General features: G+C 43.3%; 1 protein-coding gene across 2 annotated transcripts in view; it reads left to right on the top strand.

Annotated features, from left to right (window-relative positions):
- The first annotated feature begins 8,208 nt into the window (after positions 1-8,208).
- The window catches only part of HPSE (heparanase), a 51,778-nt gene continuing 37,895 nt past the window's right edge, over positions 8,209-22,091 (top strand). The window contains exons 1-2 of one of the 2 annotated variants that reach the window (XM_077476360.1): positions 8,209-8,736; positions 17,039-17,184. In XM_077476360.1, coding sequence (XP_077332486.1) covers positions 8,546-8,736; positions 17,039-17,184 — 337 coding nt within the window. In that variant the 5' untranslated portion in view covers positions 8,209-8,545. The remainder of the gene's footprint in view (positions 8,737-17,038; positions 17,185-22,091) is intronic. The other variant, XM_077476361.1, reaches the window with a different exon arrangement.

The raw sequence follows: 22,091 nt of genomic DNA, 5'->3' as shown, positions 1-22,091 counted from the left end.
AAATGGCAAAGCGAAGGTACACTAGTGAAGAGGCCTACACGTTTCTGAGCATGACAGATAGTGAAGAGGACGTCACTCATCTGTCAGATTCAGGCTCAGAATACGATCCTGTAGAGGACAGCGGCTCCATGACAGATAGCTCTGACGACGGAGATGAGGCCTCTGTTAGGGACAGGTGTGCCCGATCCCGAATGTATTCTGTTGTTGAGGTGCATAAACCGCAGGCCACTCGTATGGAGCAGAGACGTACTAGAGCCGCTCATCCTTCTGGTGAACTGGCAAGCACCAGCGGCCTAGTACACCCTGGACCTACATCCAGCACTGCAGTAACACGTGGTGACGTGGCGAGTCCCATAAGTGCAGTTCAAGCTGGCGAGGTGGCAAGCACAAGTAGTGTCCCGCTGCCACCAAGAAGAAGACAAAGACAGGCCCGTCGTACCCATAGTGCCCTTCCTGCAGAATTCGCCAATCCTATTTGGGTGCCCACCACTTCTGCAGAACCCGTACTTCCCCCATTCACTGGCCAACCTGGCATTAACGTGGAAACAGTTGATTTTACGACACTTGACTTTTACTCACTGTTTTTCACCGAAGATCTCTATAGATCTATTGTGGACCAAACCAATTTGTACGCTGCTCAACACATCGCCACTATTCCCCAGTCCGCCCTTGCCAGACAATGGAAACCAGTTACGGTTTCCGAATTTAAAATCTTTCTGGGCCTCTCCCTCAACATGGGCATAACCAAAAAGAGTGAGTTGCGGTCATATTGGTCCACTGACCCAATTCACCATATGCGCGTGTTCTCTGCTTCCATGTCCAGGGCACGATACGAGCAGATTTTGCGGTTCATGCACTTCAGCGACAATGAACTCTGTCGTCCTCGTGGAGACCCTGAATACGATCGGCTCTACAAAATTCGGCCCCTCATAAACCACTTCAACCAACGTTTTGCAGACTTGTTTACTCCCGATCAAGTTGTCTGCGTTGATGAGTCCCTGATTAAGTTTTCTGGTCGCTTGTCATTCAAACAATACGTCCCCAACAAGCGTTCCAGATATGGGGTCAAGATGTATAAGCTCTGTGACAGGGCCACAGGCTATACACGTAGTTTCATGGTTTATGAGGGTAAAGATAGTCACGTAGAGCCGGAGAACTGCCCTGACTACATAGGAAGCGCTGGCAAGATAGTGTGGGACATGGTGTCACCCTTATTCGGAAAGGGGTACCACTTGTACGTGGACAATTATTACACAAGCGTGCCACTGTTTAGTCACTTGTTTGATCAGCAGATTGGAGCATGTGGCACCGTGCGACCTAATCGCCGGGGCTTTCCCCAGCGGCTTGTAGAGTCCCGTCTTAGGCTGGGGGAGAGAGCCTGCTTGCGCAGTAATAATTTGCTCGCTATGAAGTGGAGGGATAATAAGAATGTTTTCGTTCTTACCTCCCTTCATGCAGACACGACGGTCCAAATTCCTACGGCGACTGGTATTGTGGAGAAACCCCTCTGTGTCCACAAATATAACCTTAACATGGGAGGGGTGGACCTCAATGACCAGTTGTTGGCGCCGTATCTAGTTGCCCGTAAGTCCAGACGCTGGTACAAAAAAGTGTCTGTTTATTTATTCCAATTGGCTATACTGAATGCTTATGTACTACACAAAGCTTCAGGACGGACTGGATCCTTCCTCAAATTCCAGGAGGATATCGTCAGAGCCCTTCTGTATCCAGGCGGTGCTCCACCTCACCTTCCCCTACCAGATGCAGTAAGCCGGCTGCATGAGAGGCATTATTCTTATGTCCTCCCGAGTACCCCTACCCAACGAGCTCCCCAAAGAAAATGTCGTGTCTGCAGAAAGCGCGGATTTAGGCGTGACACCCGTTCTTATTGTCCCCGCTGTCCTGGCAATCCTGGTCTTTGTCAGGGTGAGTGTTTTGAACGCTACCATGAACTAGTTGAGTATTAGCGTAGGGTACAGCATTGCACAGGCTAGGCACACGTTCACAGGGTCTCCCAAGATGCCATCACATTTTGAGAGACCCAAACCGACACAACAGAAGTGTTAAAGTTACATAAAAAAGTGTTAAAAAAAAAAAAAAAAAAAGTAAAAAAAACAAAAAAACAAAAAAAATATAAAATAAAAAAACCAAAAATAGTTGTCGTTTTATTGTTCTCTCTCTCTCTCTCTATTCTCTCTCTATTGTTCTGCTCCTTTGTACTGTATTCTATTCTGCAATGTTTTATTGTTAACCATTTTTTGTTTTCAGGTACGCCATTCAGCTGTAGCGTGGATTTATTTATCTTGACAGCAACAGCGTTTGCTCCCACGATACGTAAAGCCACGACTCCAGCGCTGTCGGAGGTGATTTCACCACCACAGTTAAAAAAGAGCATATATGCCGAAGCATGGGGGCATAAGGGGTGGAGGAGCGATTTTGCTCCTAATGCCACGTACATACAGTCAAAATTCCGACGGAGGGCTTGCCCGTGGAAAAGTTTGAATGTATGTACGTGGCATAACTTTTTTGCGGGAGGATGCCCCCATGCTTCGGCATATATATATTTTAGGCACAGATTGTGTTAAATGTGTTATTTTTTGCTATTTTTTTTGTATTTGCTTTGCAGGTATGGTACGTCTTACTGTTATACTGTAATGTTACTTTGTTTTATTGTTAACCATCATTTGCTTAGCAGGTACGCCATTCAGTTGCAGCGCGGATTTATTTATCTTGACAGCAACAGCGTTTGCTCCCATGGTACATAAAGCCGCGACTCCAGCACTGTCGGGGGTGATTTCACCACCACAGTTAAAAAAGAGCATATATGCCGAAGCATGGGGGCATAAGGGGTGGAGGAGCAATCTGCTCCTACCTTTTGCGGGAGGATGCCCCCATGCTTCGGCATATATAAATGGTGCATGTATGCCCACCATTAGAAGTGGGTGGATGAAGGGAGGTATCTAATGGTGGGCATACCCACCGATCAATATTTTTTTTTCGTTCAGCCCACAGGCTGCATGAAAAAAAAATTACAATAAGCTTCTAAATGTTGTGCATAAAATGCCAGGACAGTTCAAAACCTCCCCAAATGACCCCATTTTAGAAAGTAGACACCCCAAGCTATTTGCTGAGAGGCATGTCGAGTCCATGGAATATTTTATATTTTGACAAAAGTTGTGGAAAAAATACATTATTATTTTATTTTTTATTTTTTTTTGCACAAAGTTGTCATTAAATGATATATTGCTCAAACATGCCATGGTTATATGTAAAATTACACCCCAAAATACATTCTGTTGCTTCTCCTGAGTACGGGGATACCACAAGTGTGAGACCTTTTGGGAGCCTAACCGCGTACGGTACCCCAAAATCCAAGCACCACCTTCAGGATTTCTAAGGGTGTAAATTTTTGATTTCATTCCTCACTGCCTATCACAGTTTCGGAGGCCATGGAATGCCCAGATAGCACAAAATCCCCCCAAGTGACCCCATTTTGGAAAGGAGACACCCCAAGCTATTTGCCGAGAGGTATGGTTAGTATTTTGCAGACCTTCATTTTTGTCACAAAGTTTAGAAAATTGAAAAAAAGAAAAAAAATATACATTATTTTTTTTTTTCTTCATTTTCAAAAACAAATGAGAGCTGCAAAATACTCACCATGCCTCTCGGCAAATAGCTTGGGGTGTCTACTTTCCAAAATGGGGTCATTTTGGGGGGTTTTGTGCTATTTTGGCATTTTATGGCCTTCAAAACTGTGATAGGTAGTGAGGCGTGAAATCAAAAATTTACGCCCTTAGAAAGCCTGAAGGCGGTTCTTGGCTTTCGGGGCCCCGTACGCAGCTAGGCTCCCAAAAAATCCCACACATGTGGTATCCCCGTACTCAGGAGAAGCAGCAGAATTTATTTTGGGGTGTCATTTCACATATGCCCATAGCATGCGTGAGCAATATATCATTTAGTGACAACTTTGTGAAAAAAAAAAAAAAAAAAAAAAGTTTGTAATTTTCCCGCAACTTGTGGCAAAATATAAAATATTCCATGGACTCAACATGCCTCTCAGCAAATAGCTTGGGGTGTCTACTTTCTAAAATGGGGTCATTTGGGGGGGTTTTGTGCCATCTTGGCATTTTATGGCCTTCAAAACTGTAATAGGTAGTGAGGCGTGAAATGAAAAATTTACACCCTTAGAAAGCCTGAAGGCGGTGCTTGGTTTTCGGGGCCCCGTACGCGGCTAGGCTCCCAAAAAATCCCACACATGTGGTATCCCCGTACTCAGGAGAAGCAGCAGAATTTATTTTGGGGTGTCATTTCACATATGCCCATGGCATGTGTGAGAAATATATCATTTAGTGACAACTTTGTGAAAAAAAATAAAAAAAAAATAAAAAAAAAAAGTTTGTAATTTTCCCGCAACTTGTGGCAAAATATAAAATATTCCATGGACTCAACATGCCTCTCAGCAAATAGCTTGGGGTGTCTACTTTCTAAAATGGGGTCATTTGGGGGGGTTTTGTGCCATCTTGGCATTTTATGGCCTTCAAAACTGTAATAGGTAGTGAGGCGTGAAATGAAAAATTTACGCCCTTAGAAAGCCTGAAGGCGGTGCTTGGTTTTCGGGGCCCCGTACGCGGCTAGGCTCCCAAAAAGTCCCACATATGTGGTATCCCCGTACTCAGGAGAAGCAGCAGAATTTATTTCGGGGTGTCATTTCACATATGCCCATAGCATGTGTGAGCAATATATCATTTAGTGACAACTTTGTGAAAAATTTATAAAGTTTGTAATTTTCCCGCAACTTGTGGCAAAATATAAAATATTCCATGGACTCAACATGCCTCTCAGCAAATAGCTTGGGGTGTCTACTTTCTAAAATGGGGTCATTTGTGGGGGTTTTGTGCCATCTTGGCATTTTATGGCCTTCAAAACTGTGATAGGTAGTGAGGAGTAAAATTACATATGTATGCCCTTAGAAATCCTGAAGGCGGTGCTTGGCTTTCGGGGCCCCGTACGCGGCTAGGCTTCCAAAAAGTCGACCACATGTGGTATCCCCGTACTCAGGAGAAGCAGCAGAATGTATTTTGGGGTACAATTCCACATATAACCATGGCATGTGTGAGCAATATATCATTTAGTGACAACTTTGTGTAAAAAAAAAAAAAAATTTTTTTTTTGTCATTATTCAATCGCTTGCGGCAAAAAAATAAAATATTCAATGGGCTCAACATGCCTCTTATCAATTTCCTTAGGGTGTCTACTTTCCAAAATGGGGTCATTTGGGGGGGTTTTGTACTGCCCTGCCATTTTACCACCTCAAGAAATGAGATAGGCAGTCATAAACTAAAAGCTGCGTGAATTCCAGAAAATGTACCTTAGTTTGTAGATGTGACAACTTTTGCGCAAACCAATAAATATACAATTATTGACTTTTTTTTTACCAAAGACATGTGGCTGAATACATTTTGGCCTAAATGTATGACTAAAATTGAGTTTATTGGATTTTTCTAATAACAAAAAGTAGAAAATATCATTTTTTTAAAAATTTGCGGTCTTTTTACGTTTATATCGCAAAAAATAAAAATCGCAGAGGCAATCAAATACCATCAAAAGAAAGCTCTATTTGTGGGAAGAAAAGGACGCAAATTTCGTTTGGGTACAACATTGCATGACCGCGCAATTACCAGTTAAAGCAGCGCAGTGCCAAAGTGTAAAAAGACCTCTGGTCATTTACCAGCAAAATGGTCCGGTCTGAAGGTGGTTAAACTCGGTGCCTTATCTGCATTAAATTAGCCTCAGAACCTTTGTAATTCATGTGTGTAAAGGGATGCGGTGGCAACCCTATCCTGGATGGTTTTCTTGTATCAGTGTGCTTGGAATTGGTGCTCTAGTGTACTGGTGGCCTCTCCACTAGTGGGAAAGGACCCTGATCATTATCATTATTGGTGTCATTATCATTGTGAGTCAGCGGCCCATTCAGGGGTTGAGCTACACTAGGTGAAAGCTAACTATTAGCCTGGGTGGGAAGGGGGTAAATGTGCTTGGTACTGACGTGGTTAAACACAGGTCACAGCATCTGAGCTGGAACTGTCACATTTAGCAGTGGTAGGAATTCCAATGCTAAATGTTTTACTTCCTGCTGCGGCTGGTAAAATAAGGTATAAACAAATGTGTTAAATACTGCAAATATTTAGAAAAAAAAATAACAAGTGCGTTATTTAATACTTTTTTTAGTGAATTGCCTGCTCCTGAGATAAATACTGCATATGTTATTTTAACACAAAATTCCATGTAGTACTGATCTCTTGGTGAATGGACCCCTGTGTAATTTACAACACAGTGCCCTTTGATTTGTGCAGAGTACAAATCTGACAGCAGTTGCTGGTACACACAGGTGATTTACTTAAACGGGAGCATGCAAAATCTGGTGCAGATGGGTAACAAATCAGTTTCCAACTTCAGCTTGCTCAATTAAGCTTTGACAGTAACACTTGGAAGCTGACTGGTTTCTATGCAGAGATGCAACAGATTTTGCAAGCTCCAATTTCAGCAAATAAACCCCACAGAGCCTATGTAGGTAGCCTTTAGTTCTGTCTGCAACAACTAGCTGATTCTTGCTGATGACCACTACTGTGTCAATGTCGCCTAATGCCTCTAGTAGTTGGATAGGGCAATTTGTATTTCAATTAAGGTCTACACATCTGACCAAAATAGGGACAACTAAAGCTGGATACACACTATACCAGTGGTCATCCTTAGGGCCCACTAACGGGCCAGGTTTTATGTATTATTACCTTTTTTTTATTACCTTACCTCATTATCTATGACCCCATATACACTATTAGATTTCCTGCAGACTTTTGTCTTCAGATTTACCAAAACCATGTAGTGCAAGGGTCTGCCTGATTGCATACAAATTGAAACTCTTAAGATTTAACCTCATATTATATGGTTTTGGTAAATCTGAAGCAAAAATCTGCAGAAAATCGAATAGTGTGTATGGGGCTAACCACTTCCCGACCGGCCTATTGCAAAATGACGGCAGGGCGGTGGTTCAGTTATCCTGACAGGGCGTTATATGACGTCCTTCAGCATAACAGCCGCCTCACACCCGTGGGGGAGCGCATCGTGGCGATCAGTGGTGCGGTGTGTCAGTCTGACACACAGCTACACGGATCTCGGTAAAGAGCCTCCAAGGGAGGCTCTTTACAATGTGACCAGCCGTGTCCAATCACGGCTGATCACGATGTAAACAGGAAAAGCCATTGGTCGCCTTTTCCTCAGTCACGTCTGACAGATGTGAGTAGTGGAGAGCCAATTGACAGCTCTCCTGACAGGGGGGTCTGCACTGATTGTTTATCAGTGCAGCCCCCCCTCGAATGCCCACACTGGACCACCAGGGAAGCCGCCAGGAATGTACCCCATGGCCACTCACATATGCAAATGAATGCCCAATCTGTGCCCACAAATGGACACTGACTGGCACCATTATGTAACAAATTGCATCAGTGATGCCCAGCAATTCCACCCATCAGTGTCCATCAGTGCCCACCTATCAGTGCCACCCATAAGTACCCATCAGTGCTGCCTACGATTGCCCATCAGTGCCACCTGAGTGACCATCAATGCCACATTACCAGTGCCCATTAGTGCCGCCTATCAGTGCCCATCATCAGTGCCACCTCATCGGTGCCCATCAATGAAAACCTCAAGAAAACGTACTTATTTACAAAAAAATTTACAGAAACAAAGAAAAACTTGTTTTTTTCTCAACATGTTCATTTTTTTTTATTTGTTGCGCAAAAAATAAAAATCGCAGATGTGATCAAATACCACCAAAAGAAAGGTCTATTTGTGGGAACAAAATGCTAAAAAATTTGTTTGGGTACAGTGTTGTATGACCGCGCAATTGTCATTCAAACTGCTATAGCGCTGAAAGTTGAAAATTGGCTTGGGCAGGAAGGTGTCTAAGTGGCTGGTATTGAAGTGGTTAAAGCAGGAAAGAGGGGAACAGAGCAATTTGTTTCCAAAAAGAGAAACGGTCCTTAAAAATAAAGAACAATTGATAGCTGTGATATAAGTACAAAGTCCTGTCTTTCAGCTGGCTCTCCTAGTTTTGTGCAGCCTGTACTATACAGGGTGGGGCAGGCAACATTTATGTGAGCCTCCTCCCTTCACCTGCTCATGGTCACGTGGCCAACTCTGGTTCTGGGTGTGCGTGCAACACACAACACACAAAGCTTTTTCTAGTCTTTTTCCTCCCCAGGTTTTGTCTATGAAAAATCTGGCTTTTTTTTTCAGCACCGTTCTTGTTTGTTAAAGAATATAAGAGAGGAAGTTAAACCTGACCTTTCACTACATTAGGCAGCAGAGTGAGAACATCTGCAGCCTCAAGCTTAGAGAAGAGAGTGTGGTTCCTTAAACACAGTTTCCTCTGTGGCGACATGTCCTAGAGAGGAGAAGAGTTATTTTTCCTGTTAGCTGGCTGCCGTTCATATCTGCTTTGGGAAGCTTCCATTAAATCTAAGGAAAGCCCTACGCGTAAAGACTAATGCATTTCATTTTCTGCATTGTCATCCTGGCTGGTACTGTGTTCTACACCAGAAGTGACTTTCCGGAGAATAATGTGAAGCTTCAACTACAGCTTAAATCTAGTGGGAGGCCCCCTTTAAACCCAAGATTTCTCTCAGTAACTATTGATGCAAGCCTTGCTTCTGAGCCAAAATACATTGCTTTCCTTGGGTGAGTAGTCTTCTACTGTTTTTATTATGCCTTGACAACGTTGCATATTTGACTGATAATGGATTTCCAAGGACAAGGCCAGGTTCTGGTGAGTTGCCCCTGAAAATAATTTTTCCTAGATATATTACTGTTTCTCTGTATCTTCAAATGTATCCTAAAAGTGTTAATTCTCTGCATTACATATGCTCCATGTTTAAAAGGTATCCCAAATGTACCATTTAATCAGTGTAGCACTGTGTTTTAAAATATTGGTTCCTGGATTATGTATTGGATTCACAGCCAGATTTGTAAGGGGCATTTTCCCTGCTGGTGGGGGGAGGGCCTGAGATTTCCTTTAGAAAAAAAAAAAAGGAAATGTATTTTTACTTAAGCCTTCAGTAGTATGTCCGTTGAGGAAATTTTGTTCAATTTTGCACCCTTTGCAAAGCTCTGCTCAGGGGCGTAACTATAGGGGGTGCAGCAGTCGCGACTGCAACTGGGCCCTGTGCTGCAGGGGGCCCATGCAGCCCCCTCTACATATGGCCGGCAGCAGCATAGGCAGCTAGGGGTACCAGTGCACCATGCACACTGGTGGCTGGAGGTGGAGGGTGACTAGCAGAGCTCTATGCTCGACTATCGCACTGGCTGCTCTTTAGTTGTGCATTCCCAGCATGACCTGTGTCCTCAGCTGGCTCCTCAGAGTACCCCTCTCCTGCTCCATGCATTGCCGCTCAGTCCGATGTCTGTTCTCCCCAGCCAGAGTCCCCCCCCCCCCCGAGTCCGGCCCACACTGCACTGCATACTTCTCCCGGGTAAACAAACTTTAAGCACACAGATGCAGTGCAGCCCTATGAGAGCCGGCTCCCCGGAGGACACTGCAGGCTTGTCTGCCAGCCCCCCTCCTCCCCCGTCATACACAGATGATGAAAGCTATTTCTGGGAGATATGCTGATCACCCGTCCAGCACACTGGATGGAGCCCAGGCCAACATGGATGAGTGCGTGGCCTGCAGCTTGGTCATGGTGAGTGAGAGGACCCCATCCCCCACACACCATTACTTACCCCCCCATCTCCCCTGGGGACAGGGACCCCTTCTCACCTGGGGGCAGTAACTTCATCTGCCCTGGAGAAAAGGACCTCATTTCTTCTGAGGACGGGGACCCCATCCTGCCTAGGGACAGTCCCCCAATGGGGCACCAAAAAATTTAATAAAATAAAAAAAACTACTGATGCCAGTGGTGGAACTACAGGGCTCACAAAGGTCATACCTGTGACCATGCCCTGGAGTTCCACCGCCGGACTCGGAAGGAAGGGCTCTGGCTGGGGTTCAGGGGGGCCCTTCATGGTTTCTTGCATCAGGGCCCTGAAGGTTCTAGTTACGCCACTGGCTCTGCTCATGTCTCACTCCATCTCAACAAGCAGTTTATTACTGAATGTCTTGCTGATACCTTTTCTAGGTGTACATGTAGCTCTTAGAATATATTTGAGCATGATGACCACTAGTTGTTTGGGTAAAGGGCCGTTAAGCAAATTGGCACTGATAAGTAATTATCTGAGAACCAGGATCACCCATTGAAGATGAAGTGCTCTGTGCCTACTGGCTATCGGGAGCAGTGTCCTCAAGATGATACAGTTTGATTAGTTAAAGATTTTGCAGATTCAGGAGGAAAGACTTTTTTGTAAATATTGTGTGATGTATGACGTACCAGTTCCAATTACCTTCATAATGTGTATTCTAAAGCCCCATACACACTATCAGATTTTCTGCAGATTTTTTTGTTTTCAGATTTACCAAAACCATGTAGTGCAAGGGCCTGCCTGATTGCATACACATTGAAATGCCTAAGGTTTAACCTAATATTATATGGTTTTGGTAATTCTGAAGACAAAAAATCAGCAGAAAATTACAGTGAATAGAAAACAAACACATGTCTTCTTCGGAACCTAATATAATATAATTTTAGAACAAATGTGTATTAAGGGTGTAAAATGTTCAGAAACCTCCTCTAGCACCACAGATTTCCACCCCAATCCCCAAATTGTGACAACAGGCAGGGGATCCTCTCCCTGCACCCACTGTCACAATTTGAAACCAGCGTGGCCATGCAGGGCTTTACCCACACAGCCATGTTATTTTATTCAGAGTTCTTTGAATGAACTACAAATACCGTCTTTACAGGGGCATGGTCAAGCTGGCGGCCTGAGTGGACGAGTGTGATCAGAGCTCTGCTCCTACCTGATCATTTTATCCGATTATTACGAGATTTACAATATAACCTGTGAACTGCTGGATGTTAAGGTTGACCCGGAGGGTAGGTATGTGTTGCTACATGTGGTTATTGATACCATTTGAAATGGTAATCCTTGGTATATATACCGCCTCCTGCTACAATTGCTCTCCTAAAATACCTGATTCCTCTCCTCATACCCTATTGATAATCTTATTATCGCTGGTGATTTCAATATGACTCTGAACATGTCTCTGTCTCAGGGGGCTGGTGTGGACTCTCCTCTGACTCCAGTGGGCGTCTCTTTGCAGCCTGACCGATGTCTGGTGGTGGATGCATCCAACGGACCGGGTCTATACCTGCCACTCCATGTACTATCGTGCTATGTTGCGAATAGATCTGATCTATGTCACTGGTGGATTGCTCTCCCGGGTCTGTGCGGTTAATATACTCCCGAGGGGTATATCAGACCACACTCCTGTGCTCTGTAGTTTCCAAACCAGGACACCCATCGGAGAGACTGGAGCAACTATCTCGCTACTGGATCTCAGATGCCACAATAGAAGTTGAGATCTCTAGATAAATGAATTCTGGTTGACAAACGTAGGGTCTACTTCCATGACCAATACCTGGAAAGCCATTAAGGCCTATGTTAGGGGATGCTATCTGTCCTCCCATCTCCTGAGCCCGAAAAAATATTGTTATCACCATTGAAGAGACTGAGACTAAAGCACAGACTGGAATCCCAATGTCAATATGAAACAATTGTCGTAGAGCATTCTGTCTCCAAGGGGGTACTAGGCAAAGGTGCCCACTCTCCCCAGCACCTTTTTAAGCTAGCTATGGAACCAAAGGCGATCCTTCTCCGCTCCTCACTGGCGGTTTGTGTTATTTCAACAGGCCCTGAAGAACAAATATCCCTCTATGCCGATGATACCCTTCTGTATCTTAGCCATACTACATCCTCACTGAGGGAGGCCCTCTCGCTTATTAACCCCTTTTCTAGACATATATGCCAATTGGGAAAAGTCTGTCCTCTTTGCACTACACTCCCCGGACGCCATGATGCCAATAGATACTCCATTGCAAAGGGTCTCGCAGTTCAAATATTTAGGTGTTATACATAGAGATATTTCACAATTTATCCCTCTTAATTTAAATCTGATGCTTTTCTTCCTGATTCAACTATGTACCACCTGGAACACATTGCTCACCCCAGTTTGTAGGGTTAATCTTGTTAAAATGTCGGTGCTACAAAAATTTGTTTACCTTTTCAGACAAACCAGTTTGCATCCCGCACACGTTTTCAAAAAACTAGACAGCCTACTTATCTCCTTTGTGTGGAATGGTGGCATCCCCAGAATAGCAAAAACTACTCTGTAGCTGCTGGTTACTTTGGGAGGTTTAGCATTGCCCTGTTTTGTCACATACTATTGGGCAGCGGTCCTGGTTAGTAAGATGGTGGTTGTCCAAGGAGCCGGCCAATCCTGCAGCCATGTTAAAGGCGGCATTGCTTGACTCCTACTCTGAACTCCAGAAATTGATACATAGCGGACCCCGATCCAACAATATTTCCCCCTTGATGCATCTTATTCTTCGGGTATGGGAGACGGTATGGGCTAAGGTGGAGAAATCCCATAGCTGGTCCCCAAACACTCCACTATGGAGGAACCCAAGACTGCCACATTTCTTGTCCATCCCTGACCCTGTGCTATGGGCTCTATATGGCATTAAAATGCTGGCAGATATTGTCTCTCCGGATGGTTTACATACGTTTGACGCTCTAAGAGAATGCAACATGCCTAACCACATGTTCTTTAGATACCTATAGCTTTGCCATGCCTATCGGACCCAATTTCCCCATTCTATAATATTGGAGGTTAATGGTATTGAAGGCATGTTGGGTCTGGCAGATGACCTTAACCACTTCCCGCCCGCCCTATGGCCGAATGACGGCCTTAGAGCAGGCGGGTTCCTTCGCCTGGCCGTCCCTGGACGGCCTCGTGTTTACTTCCGCAATGCGCGCCGCCGGGGGCGCGCATCGCGGAAGTTTTGTATTCGCCGTGTCTCCCGGAGACAGGCAAATACAGATCGCCGTGAGCGGCCAATCAAAGCGGCCATTCACAGCGCGATCGCAGCTGCCAATGGGAGATGATCTCATATGTAAACATATGAGATCATCTCCCATTGCCGTGTCTCTCCCTCCTCACACAGAGACAGCGTGTGAGGAGGGAGAGCGATCTGTAAGTGATAAATTGTTACACTGTCAGCCCCAGTGCCATCCGTCAGCCCCAGTGCCATCCGTCAGCCCCAGTGCCGCCAGTGCCACCTGCCAGTGCCATCCGTCAGCGCCAGTGCCGCCAGCCCCAGTGCCGCCAGCCCCATGTGCCACCTGCCAGCGCCAGTGCCATCCGTCAGCCCCAGTGCCGCCAGTGCCATCTGCCAGTCCCATTTGCCAGAGCAATTAGCCAGAGCAAATAGCCAGCCCCATCTGCCTCCAGTGCCACGTGTCGTCAGTGCCACGTGTCGTCAGTGCCACGTGTCGTCAGTGCCACGTGGGGTCACTTTGTGGGCACTTCCATTGTCCTGGTGCTCCAGGGCCTTCAAAACTGTAATAGGTGGTTGAGAAATAAGATGTGTAATTTATGCTCCTAGAACGCCTGATGGTGCTATTTCAATATTGGGCCTCTGTATGTGGCCAGGCTGTGTAAAAGTCTCACACATTTGGTATCGTTATACTCGGGAAGAGTAGTAAAACGTATTTTGGGGTGTCATTTTTACTATGTACATGCTATGTGTTGGAAATATCTTATAAATGGACAACTTTGCGTTAAAAAAAAAAAAAAAAAAAAATGCGTTTTCATTTTTTTTCCACATTTTCCCAAAACTTCTGGAAAAAAAATGAACCATTCAAACGACTCATTTATGCCTCATAGATTATACGTTGGGGTGTTAGCTTTCCAAAATGGGGTCACTTTGTGGGCATTTCCATTGTTCTGGTGCTCCAGGGCCTTCAAAAATGTAATAGGTGGTTGAGAAATGAAATGTGTAATTTATGCTCCTAGAACGCCTGATGGTGCTATTTCAATATTGGGCCTCTGTATGTGGCCAGGCTGTGTAAAAGTCTCACACATTTGGTATCGTTATACTCAGGAGGAGTAGTAGAACGTAGGGGTGTCATTTGTGGTATACACATGCCATGTGAGAGAAATAACCTATTACATTGAAAATTTTGTGAGGGGGAAAAAAAATAAAAAATCTTCATTTTGCAAAGAATTGTGGGAAAAAGATGACAACATCAAAAACCTCACCATGCATCTTACTAAATACCTTGGAATGTCTACTTTCAAAAAAGGGGTCATTTGGGGGGTATTTGTACTTTCCTGACTTGTTCGGGTCGCAAGAAATGAGATAGGCCACCAGTACATCAGGTGTGATCAATTTTGTGCGATTCGCACCACAGCTTGTAGACTCTCTAACTTTCACAAAGACCAAATAATATCCACTAATTTGGGTTATTTTTACCAAAGATTTGTGGCCAAAATTTATGAAAAAAAAATTATAATTTGCTAAATTTTATCACAGAAACAAAGAAATATGCGTTTTTTTTCAACATTTTCGGTCTTTTTTCATTTATAGCGCAAAAAATAAAAACCCCAGAGATGATCAAATACCACCAAAAGAAAGCTCTATTTGTGGGAAAAAAAGGACACAAAATTCATTTGGGTACAGTGTTGCATGACTGAGTAATTGTCATTCAAAGTGTGAGAGCACCAAAAGCTGAAAATTGGTCTGGTCAGGAAGGGTGTTTAAGTGCCCAGTAAGCAAGTGGTTAAACCTCCATCAGTTCTCTATTCCGAATTCACCGGACTTAACACCTCTTGGGTCTCCCGCTGTTTTCTGTGTGGCAGGGCTGCATACCTATGCTTGCCAATGATGATGATTGGGAAGAGGGTATCCAGCAATACCTTCCCCCTCATGGTCTCTGCGATAGATAGATTCACCAGGCATACTACTCCCCGGACCAATTAGCCAGAATATACCCTGCCAGGACTTCGATCTGCCCTAAATGCACTTCAGGTGGGCTCCTTCTTTCAAGTTATATGGTCCTGTCAGCAACTGCAAGTTTTCTGGAAAGGAGTGGTTAGCAATGTCAAATCCATAGCCAAATTACGAGTCCCATGTGACCTGATACCACTGACACTGGGTATTGTTAACACACTGGAAGCCCCCCAAACTAAAAAAAAATGTTTATTTTACACAGCCTTTTATGCTAGGAAAGCAGGCCTCCTAAAATGGAAAGACCCCTCCCTTCCGACGGTACAGCAGTGGAGAACCTTGGTGAATGCGGTTTTGCCTCTGTATAAACGTAACTATAGGGGATGCAACTGCCCCAAAAATTTTTTGATAAGATATGGGCGGTGTGGATTCGTGAGAGGCAGCTGACTCTGGAGTAGGGTTTGGACTCCAGGCCTGAGTAACACAGGATTTGGCTAAAGTGATTTCTCCCCGTTCCCCCCCCCCCCCCCCCCCCCCCTCCCTCTATCAGACCTTCTTATGGAACGGAGTAAACATTGCCTTCATTGATTCCTCTCAAGTATGTCCCAACCTTTGTTGGTCCATAGCCTTACTTGCATCATTGCATGTATTGGACTATGCCCATCCTTTCCTATGTAACCTTTTGTGAAGTTTACTCAATCTGTAATGCCTATATAACTAACCTTGACTACGGCTTCTGCTTTATGTTTCTGTTTATTTATGCTACCTATGTGGATTGTCGAGAATGTACCACTCTCTTATTTTATTTATTTTTTTGTTCTTTGTTTTGTTTAAAAATAAACTTTATGTTAAAAAAAAAAAATACCATCTTCCATTGGGGTTCATACCCCATCCACAACGGAAACAAAAGGGTTTTGTTTTAGCCCTGGTTTCACAGGCTTAACTATGGGCAAACGTGCTTGTTTTGTTTTGTTTTTGCAATGAGCTGAAAAAAAAAAAGTAGCCCACACTAAATTTCCATGTGCTGCAGCAGTCTGTTTATAGTGTGAATACACTCTAAGCCCTTGTACACACGGTCGGACATTCTGCCGGAAAATGTCCGATCGGACCGTGTTGACGGATAATCCGACTGTGTGGGCTCCATCGGAGTGTTTCCGTCTGAATATCCGACCGAGAGTTTTAGAGCTGGGCTATAAAATTTCCCCACAACATGATCCGATTGGATTTTGTCTGATCGTTTGTAGAGAATTTCGATCAAAGTGCCATGCATGCTCAGATCAAATTCCTAGACCAAAGCTATTGGCTACTAGCCTGAACGTAGTCCCGTCATAACGAAATAACGCCATTACGTTTCGTACGATCAGATTTTCCGACAACTTTGTCCGACCGTGTGTATGCAACACCAGTTTCGGACAAAATCCGTCGGATTTTGTTGTCAGAATGTCCGACCGTGTGCACAAGGGCTAAAAGGAAATGAAATATCAGATCTACTGGCAGGTTAAACATGTAACAGGTGTATAGTACAGGGGAAATAAAAACTGAGTCACTTGAACTTTTATTTAACTCTTTGGAGGGCAACCAAGTGCATGTAGCAGCATGGTTGGATATTCAACTTTCATTTTAATGAATGAACAATTTGCTGCAGTTCTGTCTCATACACTTAACAGACTCAGAGTGCACTGATTGGCCTTTCATAAAATGTAAAGTTCGCACAGCACTGCAAGGCTGTGTAATCCATTTGCCGGAGCTGTGTATGTGTACACACAGAGCTGAGTGATCTTTCCTGAATGAACAATCAGTGCTGTTGCTTGTCTCAGTAAAGTGCTCACAGCCAAAACAAGCTGCAGCAACTGTCTCCTTCAAAGCTGTTGTCAGAGTGGCTGCAGCAAGAGGAGAGGGTAAGGGGTTGGACCTCATAACTAGAGTTAGAAAGTACTTGTAGTGCTTTGTCCTATGGGGGATATAACTGTAACCTAAAACATCTTATGGTGATAGATTTTCTTTCATTTTGCCATCTTTGCAAATTCAGAAATACATGCACGTTTGTATGTTTTCATGCCTTAAGAATTTTTTAAAATGTGTCATTTTTCTCCTAGTTCTCAAAAGCTTATCACTTTGACAAGAGGCTTATCACCTGCCTTCTTGAGATTTGGAGGAACAAAATCAGATTTCCTGTTCTTCGAACCAGAAAAAAATGCTTCAGAGGAGGAGGAAAATTTCTGGGAAAAATCAACAAACCAAGGTGACCTAGGCTATAAAAAAGAATACCCATTTTTTTTTTTTTTTTTTTTTTTGTACCAAAACAAAAGTCCTGCACATTGCATCTTTTGATCTTTCATCTAAACGTGCGTTCAGTGATAACACCCCTAAAACGTGCCCAAAATGCAATGCACCACTCAGATGTGAACTGGCCCTAAGGATACATGGTTGTTTTTCTGTTGTCAAGTATGTCAGTTCAGACACACAAATCATAGACTCACTATGTGGATTACCGTATCTCTTTATCAGACATGCAGACAACTACAGAATAAAATAATTTTAATATATAGTATATGATGCAGCTAACCTTTACAAAAAGTAAAGGAAAATTCACAAACCCCCCCCCAAAGATAGGTGTATCTTTAAAGCTTAATTCACACCTATGCATGCACATATTTACTGTATATGTCACCCTATGGGAATCAGAGATCAATTTTAAGTGGCACCCCAGTGTAAATATGCAGTATAAAGAAATGCACCTGTCCCACAGTCATTGCAGTGTGTGTGTGTGTGTGTGTGTGTGTATGTATTATATATATGTATGTATTATATATATAATTTTTTTATTATCATCCCTGGTGGTAACCCCCGAGCCACACTTGGGATTGCATTGCAGGATCCAGGCAATGTTGCTTACCTTGTCCCCTAGATCCTGCGATGTCCTCGCGCTATGTGTGCAAGCTGTCTCCTCCGCTCGATCTATCACAGTGCTGGGCTCCGTTCCCTGGAAACTTGAGATTATCCGTGGCATCCAAAAATGTCCCTTTTACGTTAAGCAGTTTTGGACCAGCTAGAAAACGGCGATAGTAAATTAGGATCACTTGCAGAATTGAGCGATAGCGATTTGTGGGGAAATTCATCATCAAACGCTGAAAGTAATGACAGTGACAATTCTGCAACTGAGCAACTTTCTGTGTTTTTGATTTAATTAGATTATTGAATACATTATTATATTTTTAAAATTCTTGGTATTTATTATATTATAATTTATGATTTTGTGTTTCAAACTTCATCATATCCCCAGGATGTCTACTAGACTCTTGTTTGGCCAGATTTAAGTGAGTTATTCCTAAGAATTACAGCCTTAACACGTGCATAGGCATTTAATGAGAACCAAAACATAAAGTTTTTTGCAGAACTGTCATGCCACGTACACACGATCAGACTTGGTCCGGCAGACTTGGTCCGGCGGACCGGAATCCGTCAGACAATTCAATCGTGTTGTTTTTTTTTTTTTTTTTTTCCCCCCAAAAGTCTGACGGACCTAGAAATAAAACATGTTTCAAATCTATCCGACGGACTAAAAATCGGGAAAACCATTTGGCTGTGTGCTGGTCCGACGGACCAGATACTACGCAAGGGCAGCTATTGGTTACTGGCTATTGAACTTCCTTGTTTGTCATCACGTTCATAACTAACGGACTTTTGAACGGACTTAGTCCAGTCGTGTGTGTGTGGCCAAGTCCGTTCGTTCAGAAAGTCCGTCGGACCTCCGCCGAAAGTCCGTTGGGAAGACTGTCGGACCTAGTCCATCGACAACTCTTGTCATGTGTACACGGCATCAATTATAGATAGTTTGGGTTGAACTAATGGACTCCTGGCTCTTTTGGCATCATTTTCAAAAAGAGCCTTGCAATGGCAGTTCACATTTTCTCCCTCCCAATACAAATTTAATCTTAAAACAGCTTGAAGAGTTTTTTTTACAGTCTTTTCCCTGTATTATTTGGAGTAAGGTTATTTGAAAACTGATAACGTTTTAGCGCTTTAGCTTGAGTAATGGTTTGTTTGATATGCATTCCATTCAGATGTTGGTGAACACTGAGTGGAAATACAAGTTTAACCACTTCGGTGCATACATTCTAGGTAAGGGACAGACAACACAGGGAGGTAGATTTACTAGAGGCAAATATACGGTGGCACTGCAAGTGCACTCGCTCTAAATCTGAGGGGAAGCTCTACTGCTTTCTATCCAATCGTATGCAAGCAAAATGCTGTATCTTTTATTCATTTATTTTTCCTTTCACGATATTGAGTATCCTTTGCAAATTGGAGCAAGTGCACAGTATATTTGCCTCCTAGTAAATCAACCCCAAAGTGTGAGTACCTTTTTTGTCTTACAGAGACCAGGTACTTCCAATTTCCAACCTGACCTGCCCAGTGCATTGCATTATTAAAAATGACCACAGTAAAAAAAACTCTCATGCTATAGCCTGTGTTGAAGAGCTTCCACTACTATGAGCTCTTGTGAATCGATGCAGAAATCATGGGAAACAAGTGACCAGTAACACAGTAGAACAATGGTGGTATAGCTAACCTTTGTGCTGCCAGCGTCTCCTCTTCTTTCTTTCTCCCTCCGGCTGCACAGCAGAGGGATTGGTTCTAGCACATGCACCCCTTTTCCCTGCCGGCTTCCCTCCTCTCTTGCCAGCAGCTGCTGCAGGCACACAGGGGGATGTTTCAAGATGGCGTGCGGGGGAAAGGGCTGGTAAATATGTAATTTACTGGCCCCTTCCATTCCTGAATAAACACAGTGAGTCGTGGGTACCAATCACTCCTGTGTTCATTCGTAACTGAAGCATGGTAAACTGTGTTTGCTATGCTTCAGTTTGTGAAGGAGCTGGAAGCCTTGGAGTGCTTCCTATTCATTCATCTCTGCAGCTGAATATACAGAGAAAGGGACTGATAAATAAAATGTCCTCAGTCACTTTTGGTCGGGGGGCCTGTCAGGTAGGCTGTATGGGGCCCCGTGATTTCTAACAGCTGCCCTGCTATTACAAACTATTTTATAAATCAGTGCTTCCACATTTTTGCGCATCCTAAAGCCCCTTTAAAAATGACTTGTTCCACATTTTGATATTTCTCTCTGCTAGATCAATTCAATAAGATCAGAAGGAAAAGGGGGGGGGGGTAAAAACGTAATATAAGAAAAATGGGATGGAAAGGTACAGACAAAAAGATGGTGTAAAAGTAATAAAGCAAACCATTACCTACTTTTGTATTTTTATTATTATTATATTTCCTTACGGTACCTTGGTAAGGAAAACAAATTATTTTCAGTAGGGGGATGCACAATAAATGCCAAAGGGTAAAAAGTGTAAACGAATGAGCAGGTCTTTGGCGTGGCTCTTTGTTTTAGTTAAGAAATCCCAGTTTCTGTACCAAAATTGCACTCATTTATTTTATCCACTGTCGCATAAATTAAACAAGAGTGAAGCTGGTGATTCGCATGTACACGTTATTATAAATCTCAGGGATTCTGGCACATCATTTTACATTTTTTTTTTTTTTTTTTTTTTTTTTTTTTTTTTTTTTTTTTTTTATTCCATAAAGCTTAACGCAATGTTCAGTACAGGCATACCCCAATTTTAAGTACACAATGGGGTTTATTTACTAAAGTTAGTGCAAAATCTGGCTCATTTCTGCATAGAAACCAAGGAGCTTCTAACTCCAGCTTGTTCAATTAAGCTTTGTTACTAAAACCTGGAAGTTCATTGGTTTCTATGCAGAAGTGAGCCTGATTTTGCACTTTCTAGAAAATGGCAAAATACTTTATCTATCTCTAGCTATCAGCTCACTGCAGTGCTCACCCCATTTTTGTTCTCTAATTAGAGTCTGACATCTTGCTACTAATTCTGTTCTGGGTTGAATGGTGCCCAGTATCATGTAGCCTACTTCTTGTAAACCCATGATGGCATGGACTCCCCTGGGGGTGCACCATCATCATCACTGCCTGGACTTTCAGGAAATTGCTGCAGATACTGGCACTCACTGTTGCATGAGTTCTATTCTTGACATTATTAAGGACTTGGAACAGGCAAGAAGAGGATCGACTCTGGGTGTCCAGTAAGTGGCTCAAAAAAACCTGGATTTAAGCTGTCATTATTGATCACTCCTTTTGAACATTCTGGTTCCCTGACTGTCCTGCTGATGTGGCTTCATTACTATCTATGTAGCTGACCTGGAACAAGTATAAAGATAATGAATTCTGACACTCATTTACAATATGCTGGTTCTAGGTTGGTGACTCAAAAGTACTGATACCAGGCACGGTCGAACATCTAAAGCCCCATACACACTATAAGATTTTCAGCTGATTTTTGTCTTCAGATTTACCAAAACCATGTAGTGTAAGGACCTGCCTGATTGCATACAAATGGAAACTCCTAAGGTTTGACCTCATATTATATGGTTTTGGTAAATCTGAAGGAAAAACTCAGCAGAAAATCTGATAGTGTGTATGGGGCTTTACAATTTCAAAAGGCCAACAATGGCAGTTCCCAAACCTCACTCACTTACCATGCAAACCATCTATATGGGGAAAAAAAAATGATGCTAGCTCAGTACAAAGATTTTGTCCAAGGGGATGGAGAACAGCAGTTTTTATCTGAGGCTTCTAAAACATGGTTTTCCTTCATAAAATATCCTCTGTAAAATGAGGTAAAACCGTTTAGACTTTAGCCTATATCAGGGATATGCAATTAGTGGACCTCCAGCTTTTGCTAAACTACAAGTCCCATCATGCCTCTGCCTGTCATGCTTGTGTCTCGAAGAGTCTTGCTATGCTTCATGGGAATTGTAGTTCTGCAACAGCTGGAGGTCCGCTAATTGCATATCCCTGGCCTATATGGAAACAATGGGAATGCCGATTTGGAAACCTGTAGATTTTGTTGAAGCAATGATGAGTCAAACTAATCTTGTGAATAACTTGTTTATTTCTAGCTAGCAGTGAATCCAGTGTAAACCTGTTTCACTTCATAACTTCCTGTTCCCACCCCCAGGTCCTCACACATCTATGCGAGCCTGCAACACATGCATATTCTACAAAAACCTTTTTGAATGCATTTTGCAGGGGGACTTGAAACAAACGCAAAACTTATTGTCAGAGAAATG

Source organism: Lithobates pipiens, unplaced genomic scaffold (genome assembly GCF_037356315.1).
Source record: "Lithobates pipiens isolate NorthernLeopardFrog02 unplaced genomic scaffold, aLitPip1_a1.2 Scaffold_13, whole genome shotgun sequence".
Taxonomy (NCBI): domain Eukaryota; kingdom Metazoa; phylum Chordata; class Amphibia; order Anura; family Ranidae; genus Lithobates; species Lithobates pipiens.
Note: the sequence above shows the minus strand (reverse complement) of the source record. Positions and strands in the feature narration are given on the sequence as shown.